Here is a 22,742-nt window from a genome sequence, read left to right as displayed (position 1 = left end):
ATATATATATATATATATATATATATATATATCTCATACCTTTAAGCCCAAGCAAACTTTTCACCTCAGAGAGGACAAGTCTGATTTTAACTTTCTTAATATCCTTTGTCCAGAACAGGACCCTGCTTTAAACCACTATTTTACAGAGTTCATAATGTAAAGTCATTTGTTTCTACAGGATGTTTTTATTTCAGAATATAGCTACAAAATGGCAAATGATTAAGTCAATGATAAAGAATTTGCTTTAGATCTTTTCAGATTTTGGAATATTTGCATATACATAATGAGACATCTTGAGGAGAGGGCCCAGGTCTAAATTTGTTCCATATAGCCTGAAAGAAACTTTATACATTTTTGATGTATTTTGACTAAGACCCATCAGAGGTCAGCTGTGGAGCCTGAAGCAGCTGCCGGCTCAGCCAGGTGCTTAGTCCTTTGTTTTTCCCCCCTTGGGCATCCCACTCAGAGTTTTCCTTCCCCAGGCAGTGCTGACAGCCTAGACGCCAGGTTAGGCCCTGCCCTCTGTCTGGCAGGCTGGGCAGAACTCCCAGAACCAATCCCCTTGCGCCCCACCCCAGCCGGCTCCGCACAGCCCGGGCTGCAACTCCTAATCACATACTTTGGAGACACCGGTTTGGGTTGCAAATGCTGTGAAGTTGAGGCTGAGAGTAAAGCACAGTTTGTAGTCAGACAGCTCTGAATTCAGTTTCCAGCTTTAGCATTTATTGCTTGTATGATTTTAATGCAGGTAGGCTTCTCTGAGTATTAGTTTTTTCATATAAAATAAAAATAATGGTAGGCTTTATAGTTTGATGAAGATTAAATTAGCTAACAGATGAAAAGTGCTTGCCCCCAGTTAATGTAAACTTTTCTTTCCCCCATCTTCCCCCGCCCCGAGATAAAACAGAATTTCCTGTATCTTCTCAAAAATAAGATTCACCTACAGAATGTCTCTAATTAATAGATCAGTACATATTGTTTCCTTCACAGTACGTACTGGTCTATTACTTCATCTGCCTGGTAATAGAAAGCATAGTCTATTAAAAGTATTATATAGGACTAGATTTTGGGGTTTTTGTTCATTAATATAGGGTCTCATTGACCTTTTGGACTTTGCTTTTCTAAGACCTAAATTTTATAGTGATTTGGAGTTTATATAACATTCTTACTGTGATGTTTGTGGTCTTCTAAAGGTTTAAGTATAAAAGGGATTCAAATAAACTTGCAAGTTGAAAGTAAAAAATTGGAAAATTTCCAGTTATTGACATATAACTCACAAATTGTGAGAGGTTTTTGTTTTTTGTTTTGCAGTATTAGGATTAAACCTAGGAGTGTTCTACTACCGAGTTATCTCCCCAGTCCTTTTCTAACATTTACTTTGAAACCGGGTCTCAGTAAGTTTCCTAGGCTGGGATCAAACTTGATCCTCCTGCCTTAGCCTCCTGAATACTTGGAACCACAGGTATGTGCCACTACACCTAGCATAAGAGTATTTTTATACTTATATAGAAAGGTTTTTTTTGTTTGTTTTTTGGTAGGGTTTTTTTGGTTGTGGTTTGTTTTGTTTTTTTGTTTTTGTTTTTTTTTTTGGTTTTTTGTTTTTGTGTGTGTGTGTTTTGGTTTTTTGAGACAGGGTCTTTACATATAGTTTAGGCTGGCCTTGAACTCACTATGTAGCCCAGGCAGGCATCAAACTCATGGCAGTCCTCCTGCCTCAGCCTCCCGAATCCAGGGATTATAGGTATGTGCTGCCACACCTGACAGAAAATATTTTCTATGATAAGCTTGAGCTGCCAAATACTTGAGATATTTTTGCAAAGAATTAATTTTAGGTGTGTTCATCTGTAGAAGAATGTACTAAGTAAAGTCTTGTTTACTCTCAAGATTTTTTTCTTAAAAGTTTTGGTTGAAAACCAAAACTCTGGGTTTCCCATTCTGTAGGCTAGTATAAGGGAGACTTCGGGCAAATAACCAAGTGCTGTGCCGCTGAGCTAAATCCCAGCCTTATTTTTTATTTTGAGACAGGGTCTCACTAAGTCATTAAGTTGCCCAGGCTGGACTCAAACTTGCAACCTTCCTTCCTCAGCTTCCCAGAGTGCTGGGATTACAGATGTGTACCACCACACTCAGCAGTTGTTTTTTTTTTTTTCATTTCTCTACTTGCCTAACTCATGCTTTTTACTTTTTACTTTTTGGACACAAGAAATATACTTGTCATAACTTTTCTAACATCTTTGTCTACTTTTTGTTTGTTTGCTTGAGACAGGGTCTCACTATAGTATAGGCTGGCCTTTAACTCACTGTGTAGCCCAGGCTAGCCTCCAAGTCAAGGCAGTCCTCCTACCTCAGCCTCCCAAGTGCTGGGATTATAGGTATGTGCCACCACACCTGTCTACTAATTTTTTTTTCTCTTCTGGTGCCAGGAATCGAACTCATGCCCTTTTGCTTTCCAAGCAGGTGCTGTGCCACTGAGCTAAACCCCCAGCCCCTCTACTAATTTTTAATTTATGTTTTTTTTGAGTGCAGTTGTGGTATGTGTGCATGTGTGTGTTTGTGCTGGGAAGGGTAGAACTCAGGGTCTCAGGCATGCTGGGCAGACACTCTACAACTGAGCTATATTCCAGCCCTCAGAGTCCGTTTCTCAGAGTAATGTTTTCTCTAATTAATTTTTTCTTGCTTATGGGTCATACTTTCCTGCTTCTTTGCATGTCTTACAATATTTCACTAAATACCAGTCATTGTGGATTTTATGTTGATGAGTATAAGATTTTAAAATACATTGCTTAGACTTGGTTGGGGGAGTATCTTGGATGTAGTTAAGTCTAAATCTGTTTCATCTTTTCAAGTACTGCCTGTTTTTCTTTTCTTTTTTTTTCTTTCTTTCTTTTTTTTTTTTTTCAAGCAGGGTCTCACGATGCAGTTCAGGCTAGCCTTGAGCTCACTTTGTAGCCTAGGCTGGCCTTGAACTCACAACGATCCTCCTGCCTCAGCCTCCCAAGTGCTGGGATTATAGGCATGCGCCACCACGCCCAGCTAAGTACTGCCTGTTTTTCAAAACTGGTTTTTAAATGTGATGAGGGCAGCATTTCAAGGAATTTGATGCCTTACTGAAGCAGTACTCTTTGTGATTATGTCCTATGTACAGTATGAATCTTACTGCTCTGCCTGATGGGAATATAAAATGTTCCTGACTGTGTGTGAGTCTGAGGGATTGTTCTACCTATTCTTTTATGGGGGTTCCTCTTTAGGTGTTCATGATTTTCTCTTCTGTGTGTATAGATTAATACTTAAAGACTTGGGTGATCTTTGCAGATTTCTACAGCACTATATGTCTGTTTAACTACCTTTTCTCTGATGTTCTGCTTCACAAATGTAAGTTGCCTTCTGTTTTCTGAAGTCACCAAGATGGCAGTCTATTTCAGTGCCCCTTCACTACGTTCACGCTGTCCAGCCAGGGACCCTGGGGCACACAGAGGGCTCATTGTGTCTTTCTTCTTTGTGTTGCTTTTCTTTTTTCTTTTTTCTTTTTTTTTTTGGTACCGGGAATTGAACTCACGACCTCACGCTTGTCAGACGGGCGCTTGTGCCACTGAGCTATACCCCCAGCCCTGTGTCTTTCTTTTTTCAGGTATTGGTGTTCTGTACTGCTTGTTGTTTACTGTTTGAAAACCAGGCATTTTCATATATTGTGTCCAGTTTTTAATTATTGAAGGCTGGAAGGTGAATTCTATTATCAATGTTGGAAGCAGAAATTCATTCCTTTTTTTTTTTTTTTAGAAATTCATTCCTTTAAACTTGTCCTGTTGGGTTTTTGCTATCATGTCAGTTCTTTAATGTTTTTAAGAATCTTTAAAAACATTTTTTTCAGCATGTTTAGTTCAAAAATTTTAATGGAAAGTTTGGTTCAAGTAGTCTAGGCCAGTGGTGGCAAACCTGTGGCCACATGTTTTTTTTTTTTTTTAAGACAAAAGCTGTTAATGTACAAATTATTTTTTCCAAACTAAAACGTTGGTATTCAGGTTTAATTGTAGTGTTGGAACTTTGTGATAAATAAGTGGATTTTGGGTTGGAGTTTAGGCACTCAAGTCTAAACGATTTACCATCACTGGTCTAGGATACAGCTATGGTTTGACTATGGTTCCCCAGCCCCAACTCATGCAGGAATTTAATTCCCAAAGTCTCATATATTAATAGTATTAAGAGAATGTAAACTGTGGTGGATTAATTAATGGTCAGTTTAAGTGGGAACGCCCCGCTGAACTGAATGAACATGGTTTTGGACGTGGAAAACCTACCTGAGGATTGTTGCAGTGGCATAAAAGAACAGCGGGGGAGGATTGCGTGCTGTTGATTTTCCTGGAGTAGCTTACTGCAACTGGTTTTCCTGATATGTACTCAGCTGTTCTTGTCACTGAAGGAACACAGGTCCTTGCTGTCACCAGGGATGTCTGCTGTTTTCTTCAGGGAGCTCTGGTCTTCACCTCTGTCTTGAGTGTTGTTTCCTGGCTCCAGTGCAGATCCCTCAGGCTTCTGGCACAGATCTTTTACCCTGGCAGCGCAAACTTTCTAACTTCTACCACTGGCTGTTGGGCCTTCCTCGGTGCAGATCTTTGACAGGACTTGCATGAGGCATTGTTGTGGGCTCTAGGCCTCTGGCTTGACTCGTGTAGGACATTGCCATGGGATCCAGGCCCTCGGCTGGATTCTTTGGATCCCTACTATTTGGACAGATCTCTTGCACTCATCTGCATCGGACTTTTTTAGTGAATATTATTAAATAATTCTATAAATTATGTATGTTGTATTAAATCTATTCTCTTGCAAACCCTGATTGCAACAGAAACTTATTCTGACTATGGTATTTAGAAGTGAGGCCTTTAGGAGATCATTTGAAGTAAAATAAAATAATTAGGCCAGAAGCCCCCATGGTTAGAATGCCCCATGGAGGCAATTAAAGCAGAGAAAGAGAGACACGGAGAGATATGTATGTTCCCTGTTTCTTGCCACCCCAGGACTCTGCAAGCAAAGTCATCACCAGAGAGGTCCCTAAACCTTGTATCACCAGAACTATTAGGATTACGAGTTCAAAGACAGCCTGGAAACTTGGTGAGACTGCCTCAAAATAAAATGAAAAGTGTTGGAGATACAGCTCAGGGGCAGAGCACTGGCCTACCTTGTGGGTTCAGTTTCCCCTACTACCCACAAAAGGTGGCCTACCTTGAGTATTTTTTAGAGTAATAAAAATGGACTAACACAACTAACATTATTGGAAATGGAAATCCTTATTGCCTTTTTTTTCTTTTTGAGACAGGGTTTCACTATGCAGTTCAGGCTGGCTTTGAACTTATTTTGTAGCCCAGGCTGGCTTTGAACTCACAGAAATCCTCCTGCCTCAGCCTCCCGAGTGCTAGGATTATAGGAATGCATCACCATGACCAGCTATTGCCTTTTGAAAAATACAATAAAGATTCTGTGGCATCTTCACAAAAATGGAACAGTTTGGTGAGAGGAGGTGGATAATGCTGTGCTTCTCCCAACAGTCAAAAGGATAAGATAAATAGTACATGTTTTAGGTAGGCCTAGGTAGAATTCCTGGACTTGGTCTAGTTTGTGTGATGTGCATACTAGATGGTATGTTACTAATAGGCTAGCAAGTAGAATTCTCATATAGAAAATAATGTAATACGTTTAAGGAAGTCAGACTGAAACAGTTATGATGGGTTGTTTTAATTTTTACCTAGATATTCTACATTTCCTCGTTTTTCTACACCATCAGTTATATATGGTATCTGTACACAGAGCTGAGGATGAAACACAACCAGAGTGGACAGAGCACATCTCCACTGGTAAGTTTTACTCAGAACTAATAGTTAAAAATAGTATGTCAGGACTGGTGATATAGCTCAGTGGCACAAGTGCCTGCCTGGCAAGCGCAAGGTCCTGAGTTTGATTCCTGGTACCAAAAAAATAAATAAATAAATAAATAAAAAATAGTATGTCAGCCACGCATGGTGGTACAGACTTGTAATCCCAGCACTTGGGAGGCTGAGGCAGGAGGATTGATGACAGCCTGACTTACAAAGTGAGTTCAAGGCTAGCCTGAACTGCATAGTGAAACCTGTCTCAAAAAAGATAAAAAACAAATAAACAAACAAAAACTTAAAAAAAAAGAATACTATGTTAAAATAAACCCGTATATCACTGACAGAAAGTATTAGCATGCAGCATGAGCTAGGTGAACTTGTGAAGGTTAATCAGAGAAAAACTGTGTTCTCACAGGTTTTCTATTCTCGTATTACTTCCTCCCCACTCTGCTATGTTTTATTATTGGAAACATTTTTAGTGCTAACATTCATGCCTGGTTTGATTCAGTAAGGGAAATCTTTGACTCCAAGCCAGGCCATCATTGTTACTAGAGTAAAGAAAAAGGTCTCAGAGAAGAGCCAGGGAACTGTGCTTTGTCAGCTAACATGGGCTTTAGGGTTACAGGTATTAGAAAAGGGGAGAGTTTGTTCTAGTCTGCTGTGTCTTTAGTATGTATTGGTTTGCAGAAGGGCAAGAGGAGTCATTGTGTGGTAGTCAGAAAACAAAATGGATCTAGAGAGCAGTTGTCCTTCCTTTTTTAATTTACAAGTAGAATTTGAAGCACCTAGCATTATAGTGATAAAAGAGAGGAGAGTGCTAAATCATTAATCAGGATTTTTTTGTATACATTACATATCACATAATTCATCTATTTCAGTTGTATAATTCAATGTGTTTTTTTTCTTTTTGTCTTTTTGAGACAAGGCCTTACCATACAGTTCAGGCTGAACTTGAGCTCACCTTGTAGCCCAGGCTGGTCTCAAACTTTCAAGATCCTCCTGTTTCAGCCTCCTAAGTGCTGGAATTACAGGCATGCACCATCACACCTGGCTTCAGTGTTTTTTGTAAAGTTACCACGTTGTATAATCATCATCATAAATCAATTTCAGAATATTTTATTTATTCTAATAAAATCTTTTATATCTTTTACTAGTACATATATATATATATTTTACTAGTAAAAGGTATGATATATATATAGATGGTAGACTTACCATCTACACTAGGGAACTGCTAGTATACTTTCTGTCTCTGTAAATCTTTCTTTTTCTGGACATTTCATATAAATGCTATACTTTATGTGGTCTTCTGTGTCTAGTTTTTTTAAGTTAAGGTAATGATTTTGAATTTCATCCACTGAAGTATATGTAAATAAATCATTCCTGTTTTATTGCCAAATAGTATTTCGTTGTATAGTAAAATGAGTTTCTTATTTCTGTTTCTTTCAGTATGATACTATGTGATCCTGGCAGATAATATTTGTAGTGATACTATCAATTTTCATTGTAAATGTGTTTATATATGTGAATCTTATATACATATATCTTACTACATGTTTTAATCTTATTTCTGCAGTATTCATTCTGTTACGGTTTTTTGGAGGGGAATTTTCTTTCAGGGCATGAGAGAGTAGAACAATCTGGAAAGCCTCCCAACACTAGGCTAGACCCACTAGAGCCCCTTGAGCCTAGATATTAGTTCTAGAACAAACGAAAACTGGCACCCTGTCAAGCACATGAAGCATAGTAAATATTTGTCAAATGCATAAATTGTAGAAACTCATGACTAAATATCTTTATATTTGTCTGCTAAAAGGGTCCTAGAAAAGGGCATTTGGAGACTAATCAGATGTGTCTTTTTTTTTAAGATCTGTCCTTTAGATCCAGATCTATCACTTATTTTTTACATGCCCTAGGGTTTTTTTTTACGTAGCAAAGTTTATTTGAAAAGGTAAAAGTAAGCATGACAGAGAAACTGGCTTTTCAGAGTCAACTTGGACCAAGTAAAAGAAGAAAAAGCAAGATAAAAAGTACACCCTGGAGGGTACAAGGTGGGCTATTGTGAGGAAAGCCATGAGAGCCTAGTCTTGGGTACTTGGGTCTCAATTTTTCATCATAAAGTGTTGATTTATATGATCTTTAATGACCCTTCCAGTGCCAAGATGTTATGGTTTTATGAAATCTCCATCTGATTTAAAGAAATATTCTTCTTACCTTTTTCTAGCTTTGCTCAAAATGCTCACTGTTGAAGAAGGGAAGGGACAGGAATACTTTAGAAATGTCTCCCTGCTCACCCCACCAGCTGTAAGGAGGAAGAGGAGGGCAAATCATTGAAAATTAACACAAAGAGGCCCCTTAAGCAGTCTTGCACAAGATATTAAGGTCTGTAAAAGAGCTATTCAATAGAACTTCTTATAATAACCAGAATACTTTATTACAATCCAGTCCAGTAGCTATTAGCTACCTGTGGCTACTGAGCACTTGAGATATAGTTGGCAACATTTTCATTTTATTTAATCATTTTAGTTTAGCTACATGTAGCTAGGGACTGCTGTATTGAAGAGCCCAGGACTATATCCTAGTGCCCTTTTCTCATGTTATCTCTGTACATCCCATACTTACAATTACTCTTGTATATCTTAGATTTACGTGGCTTCTCTTTCCCCTTTCCTTTTTTTTTTTGTCTTTGTCTTTTCTTCTGGTACCACGAATCGAACTCACGACCTTGCGCTTGCCAGGCAGGCACTTTGCCACTGAGCTAAATCCCCAGCCCCTTACATGGCTTCTCTGTTCCCTACACGTTAGTAAGGATCCATGGCTACATGTCATTTTACATACTTGTCTGAATAATCCTAGAATCCTACAACCAGAAGATATCACAAAGAAACAATTAGTTCATTTTCCTCCATTTAGGAAGATGAATGCCTAAAAAGTTTAATAGCCTTCCTTACAAGGTTAATATTGCACATTTGATTCATTCACTCATTCAAAAGCCAAGATACTAATTTGAATTTTTTTTTAAACTGGGGATTAAATCCAGGGCCTTTGCACTGAACTACATCCCCAGCCCTTTTTTACATATTTTTAAAAATTTGAGACAAGGTCTTGCTAAGTCAATAAGTTGCTCAGGCAAGGCTTGCATTAATAGTTCTCCTACCTTGGGCTTCCTGAGTGTTGGGATTACAGGCATGAGACATTTTGAGAAGTTGCTTAATCACAGAATCATTCCCGAAAAAGTTGCTCTGATGAAATGAGAGTCAAGAATGGAGACAACGTGGAGGAATTTTTGAGAAGAGTAAATTCATCTTTGAAGGAGCAATTGTAGAGATATAGGATTACCTTTCACATATGGTATTCTGCTTTCTATGCATACAGTTACATATACTGTACTTCTTTATAACCCATGCAACATCACTATTTTCAAGGAGACAAGCTCTAACTCATAATATTAACTCCAGTGTTTATTATTCTGCCATTATAGCTATATACTAAGAACCTTGAAAGTCTTTTCATCTTTGAATTCTCTTTTAAACACCTTTATAAGACTTCTGCCACAAACTGTTACTATCAGTTAGCTTTTAATCAGAGACATATTGTCAGCCAGGTAAAAACAAGAATTAATAAGATAGCCAGCTAAAAATAAAATAAAAAGAGAATAAAGAGCAAGAAGGAGAGGTAACCAGAAACATAGTTTTACATATTTCTCTAAAATCAGTACTAGGTGTCTTCCTAAAATTAGTGCAATTCCTGTTCCAGATTTCTCAGAGCAGATCAGTGGCCATTCTTTGATTATTGATTACTTTCTCACTTAATGTTCCTCGTATCCTTTTTTTGGTTGGAGGAGGTACCAGGAATCAAACTCATGGTATTCATTCTGTTATGTGCTTGCCAGGCAGATACTGTGCCACTGAGCTATATTCCCCACCCTCACTTAAATGTTTCCTGATTGCTAGCAATCACATATGGTTTCTGCCTTAGAAAAGAATAGCTTAGTTTTCACCCTGCCATTTCCTTAAGGTGTTTTGTTAAAATTTTTTCATCATAAAGGCCTAGTGAGAAACAATTACTCTTTAAGGATTTTTTTTACAGTGTCTGATACAAGTAAGGACTTTTTGTTTGACTTGCAGTGTTAACGATCAGACCCAGAGCCTCACATATACTAAACACAAACTACCAATGCACCACACCCCAGGCTAATAGGAAGAGAATTTTATGTTCTAGTTTGTTGGATCTAATATTCTTATATCCAAAAGGCTTATTTGACCCTACCCTGAAAATATTAACCTTGGCCTATTATACTTTCTGCTGATCATGTTATACACAGAATTTTATTCTGTCCACAAAGTTTGAAAACATTCACACTTATCTGGCTGTAAAAGAGAAAATGACTAAATTATTATTAAAAGATGGAGGATTAATTTGTGATTTCATATTTGCCTTTCTCCTAAGAGAGTTTGCATAGGTATTCAATTCTTATATTAAACTACTTCTTGAAAGCTCTCTTCATGACTTTTTATTATACTTTTTAGAATATAGTAATACAGATACAATTTTATCATTTGCAATACTAAAGAACGATCTACTTCATGAATTATTTATTTATTTATTTATTTAGACAAGGTCCCACTATGCAGTTCAGATTGGCCTTGAACTCACAATGTAGCTTAGGCTGGTCTTTTTTTTTTTTTTTTTTGGTCTTTTTGAGACAAGGTCTCACTATGTAGTTCAGTCTGGCTTTGAGCTCACTTTGTATCCCAGGCTGGTCTCAAACCCACAGTGATCCTCCTGCCTCAGCCTCCTGAGTGCTGGGATTACAGGCATGCGCCACCACACTTGGCCTACTTCATAAACTTTATAGCAATTATTGTTTGATAGAAGCAAACTGGCTTTTGGAAATGTTTTTTATTCTATTGAATGGTGAGATATAGTATTTATTTATTGTAATTATTGACAATGTTCTAAGACATTTTTCTTTTATTTTCATAGGTGGTAGATTATACCTGTCAAATTGGTCAGATAGCCTTTGTTTTATCAAGGTAAGATTTTTTTCTTTCCTTCCAAGTAGGACATAGACTCTGATTAGTCTGGTGTCAGTGTGGGAACAAATAGTTCCCATTGTCACTCCTAAATCCTCAGAGAGCCTTACTAAATAGGAAGCAACAAATACATGATCACTGGCTCTATTTTCCCATGTGGACTAAAGAAGCAGTTGATATTATAGAGTTGAGCTCTAAGATTTTGAACCTCTAATTCTTTTTCTTATATCATAAAGATTTGTCATAGATGATCTTCAAGATCTTACCTACTTTACAATATTGAGTGACTCTTTAAGACTATAAAGTCCTAAAAGCGTCTGAATCTCACCTAAAGTGGTAATCACATCATGGGTGGTTTTAGACTTTGTAAATTTTGCTCCTAAATCTCCTCATACAGGGAGTTGGCTGTATTTTGCTGGCTAAATAGCTGACTTTGTAAAGTTACATGTTGAAAAGGCACCTAGATGAGGGTAAATGAGAATGAAGTTATTCCGGGCCACTGTTGGTGGAGTTCCCTTTCGCTTTGACCCATTTAGATATTTTTTTTGTCTTTTTTTTAGACAGGGTCTCACTATACAGTTCAGGCTGGCCTTGAGCTCACATTGTAGCCCAGGCTCATCTCGAACTTGCAGCGATCCTCCTGCCTCAGCCTCCCAAGTGCTGGGATTACAGGCATGCACCACTATGCCTGGCTTTGACCCACTTAGATTTATATCTGACCGCACAATACCAGATTCTCCATGAAACTGTTAAGAGTTCATTAACCTAAGTACAAAATCTAATTTCCACTGTACTTTCCAAGGAACTGGAAAATAATGAGAAATAAGGCTTGCAAAATGTTTCTCTTGAAAAAGTAAATGTATGTATGTGTATATATATATGTATATATATATATATATATATATATATATATATATATATATATATATATATATATATATATATATATATATATATATATTTGCTGAGATTGGTGGGGTGATGCATTTGGGGAAAGAGAGACTATACTGCCAGGGGGGAAAAGCCTGAAAATTTCTATATATTAGGATGATTTTTTTTCTCCCAGCCTGATACCTCTACTGTTGATGATACCTGTATTCTGTCTGGGCAATGCTAGTGAATGTTTCCGTAACTTCAGCCAGAGTCACAGGTAAGGAAGGGCCAAGTCACTCATTTTCATCATAGACTGTTGCTTTCTATAATAGAGCTGGAAAAAGACTTCCTACATATCTTCTGGCCAAGGTGCTTGTATTGGAAATAAGTACAGAAAAAAACTGTAGTCAATGTTAAAAATATGTAATAATATAACACAAAATGACAAGATAATGTGTCTGTGGGAAGGAACAAAATGTTATAGGCAAGAGTTAGCAAAATTATAAGTACAATTACTCATAAACTTGTATTGCACTGTCTCATGTCTTACATCTGTAGTGGTACTTTGTCCACTGATTCTCTTCCTAGGTGTATCCTGATGCACTCTCCACCATCAGCCATGGCTGAACTCTTGCCTTCGGCCAACATAGCCATCTGCAGCACACTTTATTTTTATGGTATCATCATTTTCCTGGCCAGTTTTTTACTCAGCCTCTTCACCATTATGGTATGGTACCACCCTATGCGCCTCTGTGGAAAGAAGGGGGACTGAAAGGGGAAGGCCAGTATTCTTGGAGCCTGGGAGAGATGGGGCAGAGAGGCACTTCCTATGGTCATAGCACTAAGAAGGTAGCCAAGAGATCATGACAATGTAATTGCTACCTCAGTTTTTGGATTTCCCAAAATTAAATGGTGGGGGAAGGAGAACTTGTATTCATTATGTAAAAATTATGCTAACTCTAGAACTAATATGTTTTGTTGATCCCCATGAAAGACAATACCAAAAAATTCATATGATTGGTGTATATATATTTTACTTATTTATGTGCAATATCAGTTAGACTTTTTTATTAGTACATATTTGCCATACATAATGATCACATTCATAGAGAAATTCATAGAGAATTTCTACCTGTAATAATATATCTTAATTTTGCTTTTTTCCCATTCCCCTCCCTACCTTTCAACCCTTCTTCTCTTCCCCGTTTACAAAAGCATTGTTTCCAATTTTCCTTCCATTCTCTCTCTTTCGCTCTCTCTCAGCTTTTGAATCTTTCCCAATTTATTTATTTATTTTTCTTTCTGTTTTTTTATTAATACATACTTATCATACAAATTGATCACATTCATCATAGGGAATTTGTACCTGTACATAATGTATCTTAAAATTCTTTTTTCCCCATTCCCCTCTCCTTCCCTTTAATCCTTTTTCCTCTCCCCACTTACAAAAGCTTTGTATCTATTTTTTCCTCTCCATTCTTTTTTCCCTTTTCCCTTCCTTCCCTTCTCCCTCCTCCCTCCCTTGTTCTCCTTCCCATTAGAACATGTTCTTCCTACTTCCCAGTATGCTCCTTATTTACCCTTTGGGTTTCTCCAATAAGAGGAATAATTTGATATTTAAACTTGTGTGTCTGATTTATTTCACTTAAGATTATGATCCTGAAGCTGGGCGTGGTGTTGCACGCCTATAATCCCAGCACTTGGGAGGCTGAGGCAGGAGAATCATTGTGAGTTCAAGGCAGCCTGGACTACAAACTGAGCTCAAGGCCAGCCTGAACTGCATAGTGAGACCCTGTCTCAATAAGAAAAAAAAAATTATGATCTTGAGATGCATACATTTTCCTACAAATGACTCAGGTTTATCATTTATGCCACAGTAGTACTCCATTGTATATACTACCACATTTTCTTTATCCATTCATCTTTCAATGGGCATATAGGCTGTTTCCAGGATTTAGCCCTTATAAATTGTGCTGCTGTAAACATGGATATGCACTGTGGTATGATGCTTTTTCTCTTTTGGGAAGATACCTACAAGGAGAATAGCTGGGTCAAATGGAACCTCTAGTTTTGGTTTTTTGAGGAATCTCCATAGTGATTTTCATAGTGGTTGTATCAGTTTACAATTCTACCAACAGTAGAAAAGGGTGTCTTTCTCCCCATAGTCTCATTAGCAGTTTATTTTTGTTGGTACCAGGAATGGAACTCAGGACCTCATGCTTGCCAAGTAGGCGCTGTGCTGCTGAGCTAAATCCCCAGCCCCTACTGGTTGATTTCTTGATGGTAACCCTTCTTTCTGCAGTGAATGGAATCTCAGTGTTGTTTTAATTTGCATTTCTTGAATGACCAGTGATGTTGAAGATTTTTTCATATATTTATTTGCTGTTTTTACTTCTTCATCTGAGAAATATGTATTCATTTCAGTTGCCCATTTTTGGATCAGATTTGTAAATTTGAGGGGTCTGATTTTTTTCAGTTTTTTATATATTCTAGCTGTTCCTTTGTCTGGGGAGTAGCTGGTAAAATTTTTTCCCACTCTGTAGATTGTCTCTTTACTCTGTTGGTGGTTTCTTTTGCTGTGCAAAAAATTTTTAATTTGATGTGATCCCAGTTGTTGATTTCCTGTGCTATTAGTGTTTTGTTCATAAAGTCTTTCCCTGCACCTGTGTCTTCAAGAGTTTTTACCTGTTCTATCTCCTAGGAGATTAAGTGTTTTTGTTTTAATATTTAGATCTTTGATCCATTTCAATTTTAGTTTAGTGGGTGATGAGAGATACGGGTCTGGTTTTAATCTTCAGTATATGGAAAGCCAGTTTTCCCAGCACGGTTTACTAAAGAGGCTGTCTTTCTTCCAGTGAAGGTGTTCAGCCCCTTTATCAAATATAAGATAGCTGAATATGCTTGGAGTTGCTTCTGTATCTTCTATTCTGTCCTGTTGACTCTCTTGTCTGTTTTTTTGGACAGTACCATGCTGTTTTTATCACTGTAGCTTTGTAGTATAACTTCAAATCAGGGGTTGTATTACTGCCTGTCTTGCCTTTTTTTTTATTTTAAAGAGTGAAAGAAGGATAACATAGCAATGGGGGGGTTACCAAATTACAGACAAAGTGGTAGGAAATTATCAATGGTTATTGTTTTACATATTGTTATCTACAGGGTAGTTTCTCAGGAAAACAAATAGACAAATAATAGTGAGTTACAGACAAAAGAGGTAAGAGATTATCAATAGTTGTTGTACTATACTTTGGTATCTTGAGAGTGGCTTCTAAAGAAAATAAATAGAGCTATATATGAGTGACCAATTGAATAATCATTGACTGTTCTCAATGGTTGTTGTAGGAAACACATAATAATAAACATATATCCATTTATGAAATAGCATAGGAACAATACAAACATTACAGAGTTATGGACAGATGAGTAGGAAAATACCAATGGCTGCTATAATACATGGTGGTATCTTCAAAGTGGTTTCTCAGGAAGACAGAGATACACAGGAAAGATCTAACAAGTAGTTACAGCCTAAGGGTTGTGAAAAATAGCAGATTACCTCCTCACCAGTGACTTCTTTCACTGAGGTGTGACGCCTGGAAGGAAGGCCAGGATTGAAAAGAAGGACCAAGAGACTTGTACCTGTGTCTAGCAACAGGCTATTTTCTTGTTCCTCTATAGTCATGATTACCCAGGGCTCCTCCATGTAGATGACAGTCTGGCCAGAGGGAGAAGGCAGAGTATGCCCGGGCCCCCTCATTCCTGTTGGACTACCTGGTAGGATGGGTCTGAGCTCTGGGGCCTCTGCTTCAGAGGGCGGACTGATCTCCAGTGGTCACCTTTGCATTCAGGGCATGGCCCATGGGGCCTCTTAGGCAGTTCCTCTTGAGGTGGCCTGGCTTTTAACAGTGATAGCAGATGAATGCAGTCATTGAGTTCTTGTTGGGGCCCCGAGAATCAGACTTAGGGTCTGTTTCTCTTAGTGCTGCAGCAAAAGCAGCTGCTTTTTCTCAGTCTCTTTGTTTTCTCTCCTTGGCCTCCTCCTCATCATGGCTATAGAATACTGAGGAGGCAATTCTTACTAACATCTCAAGTGAGCCATCTGGGGTGAAAGCCATTTTTTGTAGCGTTTTCTCTCCAGCCCTGTCTTGCCTTTGTTGACCAGAATTGCTTTTGCTATTCTAGACCTCTTCTAATTTCATATGAATTTTGGGATTGTTTTGTCTAGTTCTGTGAGGTATGCTGTTGGTATTTTGATTTGGATTGCATTAAATCTGTATAACAATTTTGGATGTATGGCTCTTTTCACTATATTGATTCTGCCTATCCAGGAATGGGACATCTTTCCATTTTCTGATATCTTCTTTGATCTTATTTAGAGTACTGTAGCTTTCAGTGTAAGAGTCTGTCACTTCCTTTGTTAGATTGATTCCTAAGTATTTCATTTTTCTTGATGCTATTGTGAAAGGTATTGTTTCCTGGATTTCTCTCTCAGTGAGGTTATTATTTGTGGAATGCTATGGATTTTTGAGTGTTGACTTTGTATCGTGCTGTGCTGCTGAATTTGATTATTAATTTTAAGAGACTTTTGGTGGAGTTTTTGCGGTCTTCTTTGTAGAATATCATGTCATCTGCAAATAATGACAATTTAGTTTTTTCCTTTGCTATCCGTATTACTTTTATTTCTTTCTGTTGTCTAATTGCTCTGGCTAATGTTTCTAGAACTATATTGAACAGCAATGATGATAGTGGGCATCCTTGTGTTCTTCCTGATTTTAGAGTGAAATCTTTGTTTTGACCATTTAACATGATGTTGGCCATTGGTTTGTCATAGGTGGCTTTCGTCAAATTGAGATAAAGACTTTTGCCTGGTGTGGTGGCACAGGCCTGTAATCCCAGCATCAGGAGGCTGAGGCAGGAGTATCACTGTGAGTTTGAGGCCAGCCTGAGCTGCATAGTGAGTTCAAGTCCAGCCTGAACTGCATAATGAAAACCAAGACCAAAAAAAAAAAAAAAGAGAGAGACAGAGAGAGAGAGAGAGATAAAATCCTTCTATTCCACTTTTCTGTATTTTTTTTTTTATCATGAATGGGTGTTAGACTTTGTCAAATGCTTTTCTGCATCTATTGAGATGATCATATGGTTTTTGTTTACTAGGGGTTAGGGTTATTTATTTTTGAGACAGGGTTTTGCCTTATAATTTAGGTAGGCTTTGAACTCATTATGAGCCCAGACTAGCCTCCAACTCAAATTGATCCTCCTGCTTCTGCCTCCCATATGCCTGGATTACAGGTACGCAGTTTATCTTTTATGTAGGATGCCATTCTGAGACATAGGACATATGCTTTGATTTAATTTTCCAAATAATGTATATTTTTAACTTTTTAGCCATAAATTTGCATTTATGCTATGTCTAACTGGTTAAAATGTTAAGTAATTGATGCAGTTATCATATGCAGTACTCATTTGATATCACCAGAATGATGTAGAATTAAAATAATCAACTAGATGATATATGATTATGTATCATGATTGTATACAGAGTACAAACATAGTAAGCAAGCAAATGTGCCTTTTTATTTTCCATATCTACTTAATTTTCAGTATTATTTTCTCTTCTTATATTCAGTTCAGGAATTACAAACTACCTACAGACCAGTTTTATCCTAACAGTTTTGTTTTATCCTAACAGTTTTGTTTTCTAGCACCTATAAACCAGATGTAATTACATGGGTATTTCCTTTGACAATTCTAAAGTAGGTTTAAGCTTATCTCATCATCAGCTTTGTAAAGAGAAAATAGTGAGCTGGTCATGGTAGCATATGCCTGTATTCCTAGCACTCAGGAGGCTGAGGCAGGAGGATTGCCAATGAGTTTGAGGCCAACCTAGGCTACATAGAGCATTCAGGCCAGCCTTGACTGCATAGCAAGACTCTGTCTTTAAAAAAAAAAAAAATAACTAATTCATCTTAAAATGCCTTTGAAGACTTACATTTGGAACTGATTAAGAAGAGAGATGGGTCCACCAAGGCTAGCACCCTGAAAATTATTCTTCAGACTAGCAGAAATAGCATTCTAGATTCCTTTAAAATCAACAGATGGGGCCAGGGATATAGCTCAGCAACACAAGTGCCTGCCTGGCAAGTGCAAGGTCCTGAGTTCGATTCCCAGAACCAAAAACAAAGATATAAAATCAACAGATGGTCTGGGTGTAGTGGCATATGCCTATAATCCCAGCACTCAGGAGGCTGAGGCAGGAGGATTGCTGCAAGTTTGAGGCCAGCCGGGGCTACATAGTGAGTTCTACATAGCTATATATCCCCCCAAATGAACAGATGGTAGTGGGCACAAGGGCTTCTGCCTGTAACCCAGCTACTTGGACAGCCAAAGGGAGGATTGCAAGTTTAAGGTCAGCTGGGAAATTTGGTAAGGGCTTGTTTCAAAATTAAAAAAAAAAAGCTGATGATGTGACTCAGTGCTAGAGGGCCCTTAAATTCAATCTCTGGCACCAAAAACAAAACACAAAACAAAACCAGAAAAAGACAGAAAGGAAGGATGAAAGACAGGAAGAAAATGAATCAACCAATAGTTAACTGATTGTTCTAGACATAAACATTCTCAAATACATTCTAGCTTCCTTTGGATCTTTCTGTCTGTGTGGAAAGGAGACTATGGCTGAACTTGATTAGGCAGTTGGGTTGTTAGAGAATGGATCTGGACTACTAGGAAAAAATTCAGATTTGGTAAGATTTGCTACCAAGATTATTTATTTACTCCCTACAAAAATACCACACTGGACTTCTAAACCCATTTGAATTTCTTTCATAACCTAAACTTTACTCAAATTGCTGGCAAATGAAAGAGAAAAATAATCCATTTTCCATCTAAAGACACAAAGAGACTTTCTAAAACTTCTTTTTGCTTACAGTTGAGAATTTAAGCCATACTGCTAGCATATTCTAAAGGTATGAAATGTAAAGCACTTTCCAACAGAATATCTAATATAAATATAAAGATTTTTAAAAGAGGATCTAATTAGAACTTTTCTTGGTGGGGAGGCATTTTCAGGAACTGAACTCAGGACCTCACACTTGCCAGGCAGGTGCTGTACCACTGAGCTAAACCCCGGCCTCTAGAACTTACTTTTTTTTATTTTTTATTTTTTGAAACAGGATCCCACTGTATAGTTTAGGCTACCCTTGAACTCACTATGTAGCCCAGGGTGGCCTCAAACTTGTGGCAATCCTGCCTCAGCCTCCTGAGTGTGCGATTACAGGCATGCACCACCACACCTGGCTAGAATCTACTTTTAACTTCCTGTGTATGTTGTAATTAGGCTGGGGGGTGATTTAAGGGATTGATGTAAGGGTCATAAATTGAACATGATAACCTGGAGTTTGACTAGTATCTATTCATTTCCTTATCCAGGTATAAGTTCAATTTGAATAATTCTCTCTCTCAAAAAAAGGCATGGTTTCAGAGGATAAAAACAGAGTGGTCTTTCCTATTGTGAGATGCTTAGAAAATGATCCTTGTAAAATGATAGGAAATTTTAGTAAGCATTAGGCATACTACTCACTGCTTCACTCATCTTTAGGTCTTACTCATCCAAGCCCAGATATTGTATAAGAAATTTGTGAAATCAACTGGCTTTCTGGGAAGTGAACAGTGGGCAGTGATTCATATTGTGGAGCAGCGTGTACGCTTCTACCCAGTGGCCTTTCTATGCTGCTGGGCCCCAGGTGGGTACCTTAATAGAAGAGGGCACCTGTTTGACTCTGATCAAGCAAAGTGATTTCACCAAGACAGATGACTACAAATACCCATCCAGCTTGTGAAATTTATATTGGCCCCACCGTATTTCCAGTTTCCCCCAACTTGCCAACTTCTTTTTCTTCTTATGTAGAAATTAATTAAGCATATATGCAACCTGAAATAAAAGGGAAAATGTCCCAACAGGACTTCGATGTTTATACCTGCCCTTACTGCTATATATGGTTGCTATAAAAATCAGATTGGATAATGTTTATGAAAGAGATTGGTAAATTCTGAAATGCTAAGAGGTGTAAACAATTATCTTCCCGTACTACACTTTGTCATCACTGCCACACTAACCATCTATAAAGTTTAATCAATAAGGAGTAGAAGTCAGAGGTCAAAGGCCCAATGGTTAATCTCACTGCTGGTCTTCTTCTCTTCCTTCTTCTCCTTCTCCTTCCCCTTCTCCTTCTCTTTCTCCTTCTCTTCCTCCTCCCCCTCTTCCTCCCCCTCCTCCTCCCCCTCCTCCTTCTCCTCCTTCTCCTCCTCCCTCTCCTCCTCTTCGTCGTCGTCCTCCTCCTCCTTCTCCTCCTTCTCCTCCTCCTCCTCCTCCTCCTGCTCCTCCTTTTCCTCCTCCTGCTCCTCCTTTTCCTCCTCCTCGTCCTCCTTCTCCTCCTCCTCGTCCTCCTCGTCCTCCTCCTCCTCCTCCTGTCCTCCTCATCCTCCTCCTCGTCCTCCTCCTCGTCCTCCTCCTCGTTCTCCTCCTCATCCTCCTCCTCGTCCTCCTCGTCCTCCTTGTCCTCCTCCTCCTCCTCTTCCTCTTCCTCCTCTTGTTCCTCCTCCTCCTTCTCTTCCTCCTTCTCTTCATCCTTCTCCCTTCCTTTCTTCTCCCTTCCTTTCTTCTTTCTTCTTCTTCTTGAGGTAGATCCTTGCTATGTAGTTGCAACTGGCCTCAACTCACTATGCAGGCTGACCTTGAGCTCATTATGTAGCCCAGGCTATCCTCAAACTTGAAGGCTCCTCCTGCTTCAGCCTCCTAAGTGCAGGGATTACAGGTGTGCACCACCACACCCGGCTTCACTATTGATCTCTGATATGCCTATAGCTTCCATTCTAATAATACCCAGGCATGTGTACTTGGGAACTTTATGCTGTAGGCGGTAAAGGCTAACAGTAAGATTTACATATTGTGTATTAACAGCTATCATTCTGATGATCATAAAGCTCACCGAGCCATGGGACACCAAACTGCATATTGCCCTCTATATTCTCCAGGTAACACCTTCAAAACCTAGAATCTCTGTTCTTGTACCCTTATTCTATTCACTTACACTGCCAGTACTCAGTAAATACAATTTTATCCTCTAATGATATTTATTTCTACATTGCAAAACAAAAGATACTTAGTCACTGTTTGTTCAGTTATTTCCATCTCAGTTATAAAATGTTTAGTTACGAAGAATGTGGAAATTTTCTCAGAGCAAGGTAGATGCTTTAGTAAAAGTGCTGCAGTGTACTCCAGATCATACATATCTCTGGTCAACTTTGTTTTATTTGGTGTGTGTTTTTTGGGCAGTAAAAATAAAAAAAAATATCTACCAGGACATATTCTTAGGAAACACTGGTAGTAAATTAAGTAGGATAAATTAGCTATTATTAGTAAAGGGAGGGTAATGGAATAATTCTCCTTTTCCTCATTTATCAGATTGAAGAAGACTTTTTGGACTAAGGATAGGGCAATTTTGGACTATCTAACTGATAGAGCAACTTTCTCTGAAAAATGGATCAATAAGAGGCACATTGAAGCTATTTCATTGACCTTATGTGTATATTAAGGAATATGACAAAATCTCAGTCACCTATGACAAGATACAGTTAAAGCATGAGTCTAGAAAGTGCTAGACAAATACAAAATCATGTACCAGCTCTTGATGTTTGAGAGAGAGAAAATGTAAAAGTGCTTTATAAGTAAGGGTTAAGGGGGCAAGGCATGGTGGCACACACCTGTAACCCCAGCACTCAGGAGGCAGAGGCAGGAGGACCACCTCAAGTTCAGGCCAGCCTGGACTACATAGTGTATTCAAGGCCAGCCTCAACTACATAGCAAGGACCTACCTCAAAAAAACAAAAAAACAAAAAAAAAAAAAAAAAAGATTGTGGGGGAGGATAAGGGGATTATTCCTAGATATCTGAAAATCTGAAGGATGGGCCCCATCATTCCTTCATCTCCTCCAGGCTCTAACAGCAGCATCCCAGGGTCTGCTCAACTGTGGAATATATGGCTGGACACAGCACAAATTCCACCAACTAAAGCAAGAAGCTCGACGAGATGCGGATACACAAACGCCATTGTTATGCTCACAGAAGCGGGTCTATAGCAGATGCCTAGATCCACTGAAGTCTACTGTTGCTTTTGGTACCAGCTCTTCCACCATTCTTTGAAACTATAATACTGGAACATTCAGTAACTGGAGTTATTTCACACTAATGGATTGAGAAGATTGTTTTAGGGGGCACATTGTATATCTTTCCTAAGCATACCATAGACTTCAGAACTGAAAGGAAATACAGTGCCATAGTTAGTAACTATTCTAGGTGAATTGGGAAGGATCTTTCCAGTTAAACTCTTCATAGAGATAAAGGCACTTTTCATCTAAGAGATGGATTAATTTACTTTGATGAGTGTTAGATTTGTCTAAGTCTCTTCTAGAAACAAATAAATTCCAGGTTATTATTTGTATGTGTTCTTTCCAGACTCTACTCCATGGTTGCAGTGCAAGGAGGGGGATGTGCAACAGCTTGCTCAGAGATTCCTGTTGCGTTCTCTGAGAGTGAATGTGGAGTCTGGTTTTCCTTTCTTTAAAGAGTTTTGAAACCCGGAAACAGCTAGGAAAACATTTATTTTAAAAAGTGACAGTGGGACGCTTAGACACATCTTATTCAAGTTTCATATGTTTAGATCTATTTTAGGACTTCAACAGAAGCACAATCCTGTACTAGAAAATTAAGACCAATCTTTTGAAGTCACAAAGATAATAAATTTTAAGGGAAATCAGAACTATAAAAACTTCTAGGAATAAGTAACTCTCAACTCTCGTTTACAAGCAGAATTCCAAGGTTGGTTTCATAGTTTCTGAACATGTAAAATTAGATTGACCTATATTAACTGGCTATTTTTACAAATGAAAATAGTCTCAGGCAGTTCATTTCATGTGGTTCA

At 38.3% G+C, this 22,742-nt stretch overlaps 1 protein-coding gene across 18 annotated transcripts in view; it reads left to right on the top strand.

The window, feature by feature from the left end:
* The window catches only part of Tmem116 (transmembrane protein 116), a 183,715-nt gene that overhangs the window by 45,808 nt on the left and 115,165 nt on the right, over positions 1-22,742 (top strand). For 11 of the 18 annotated variants that reach the window (XM_013503620.1, XM_013503619.1, XM_005403180.2 and 8 more), the window contains 7 exons: positions 5,742-5,846; positions 10,851-10,900; positions 11,967-12,050; positions 12,362-12,500; positions 19,362-19,506; positions 20,724-20,797; positions 21,758-22,262. In XM_013503620.1, the coding sequence (XP_013359074.1) occupies positions 5,742-5,846; positions 10,851-10,900; positions 11,967-12,050; positions 12,362-12,500; positions 19,362-19,506; positions 20,724-20,797; positions 21,758-21,964 (804 nt within the window). In that variant the 3' untranslated portion in view covers positions 21,965-22,262. Of the gene's footprint in view, positions 1-5,741; positions 5,847-10,850; positions 10,901-11,966; positions 12,051-12,361; positions 12,501-19,361; positions 19,507-20,723; positions 20,798-21,757; positions 22,263-22,742 lie in introns of those variants that run through there. The other 7 variants (XR_001230973.1, XR_001230970.1, XR_001230972.1 and 4 more) reach the window with 2 other exon arrangements.

The sequence above is a fragment of the Chinchilla lanigera genome, unplaced genomic scaffold (genome assembly GCF_000276665.1).
Source record: "Chinchilla lanigera isolate Chin_1 unplaced genomic scaffold, ChiLan1.0 scaffold00081, whole genome shotgun sequence".
NCBI lineage: Eukaryota > Metazoa > Chordata > Mammalia > Rodentia > Chinchillidae > Chinchilla > Chinchilla lanigera.
Note: the sequence above shows the minus strand (reverse complement) of the source record. Positions and strands in the feature narration are given on the sequence as shown.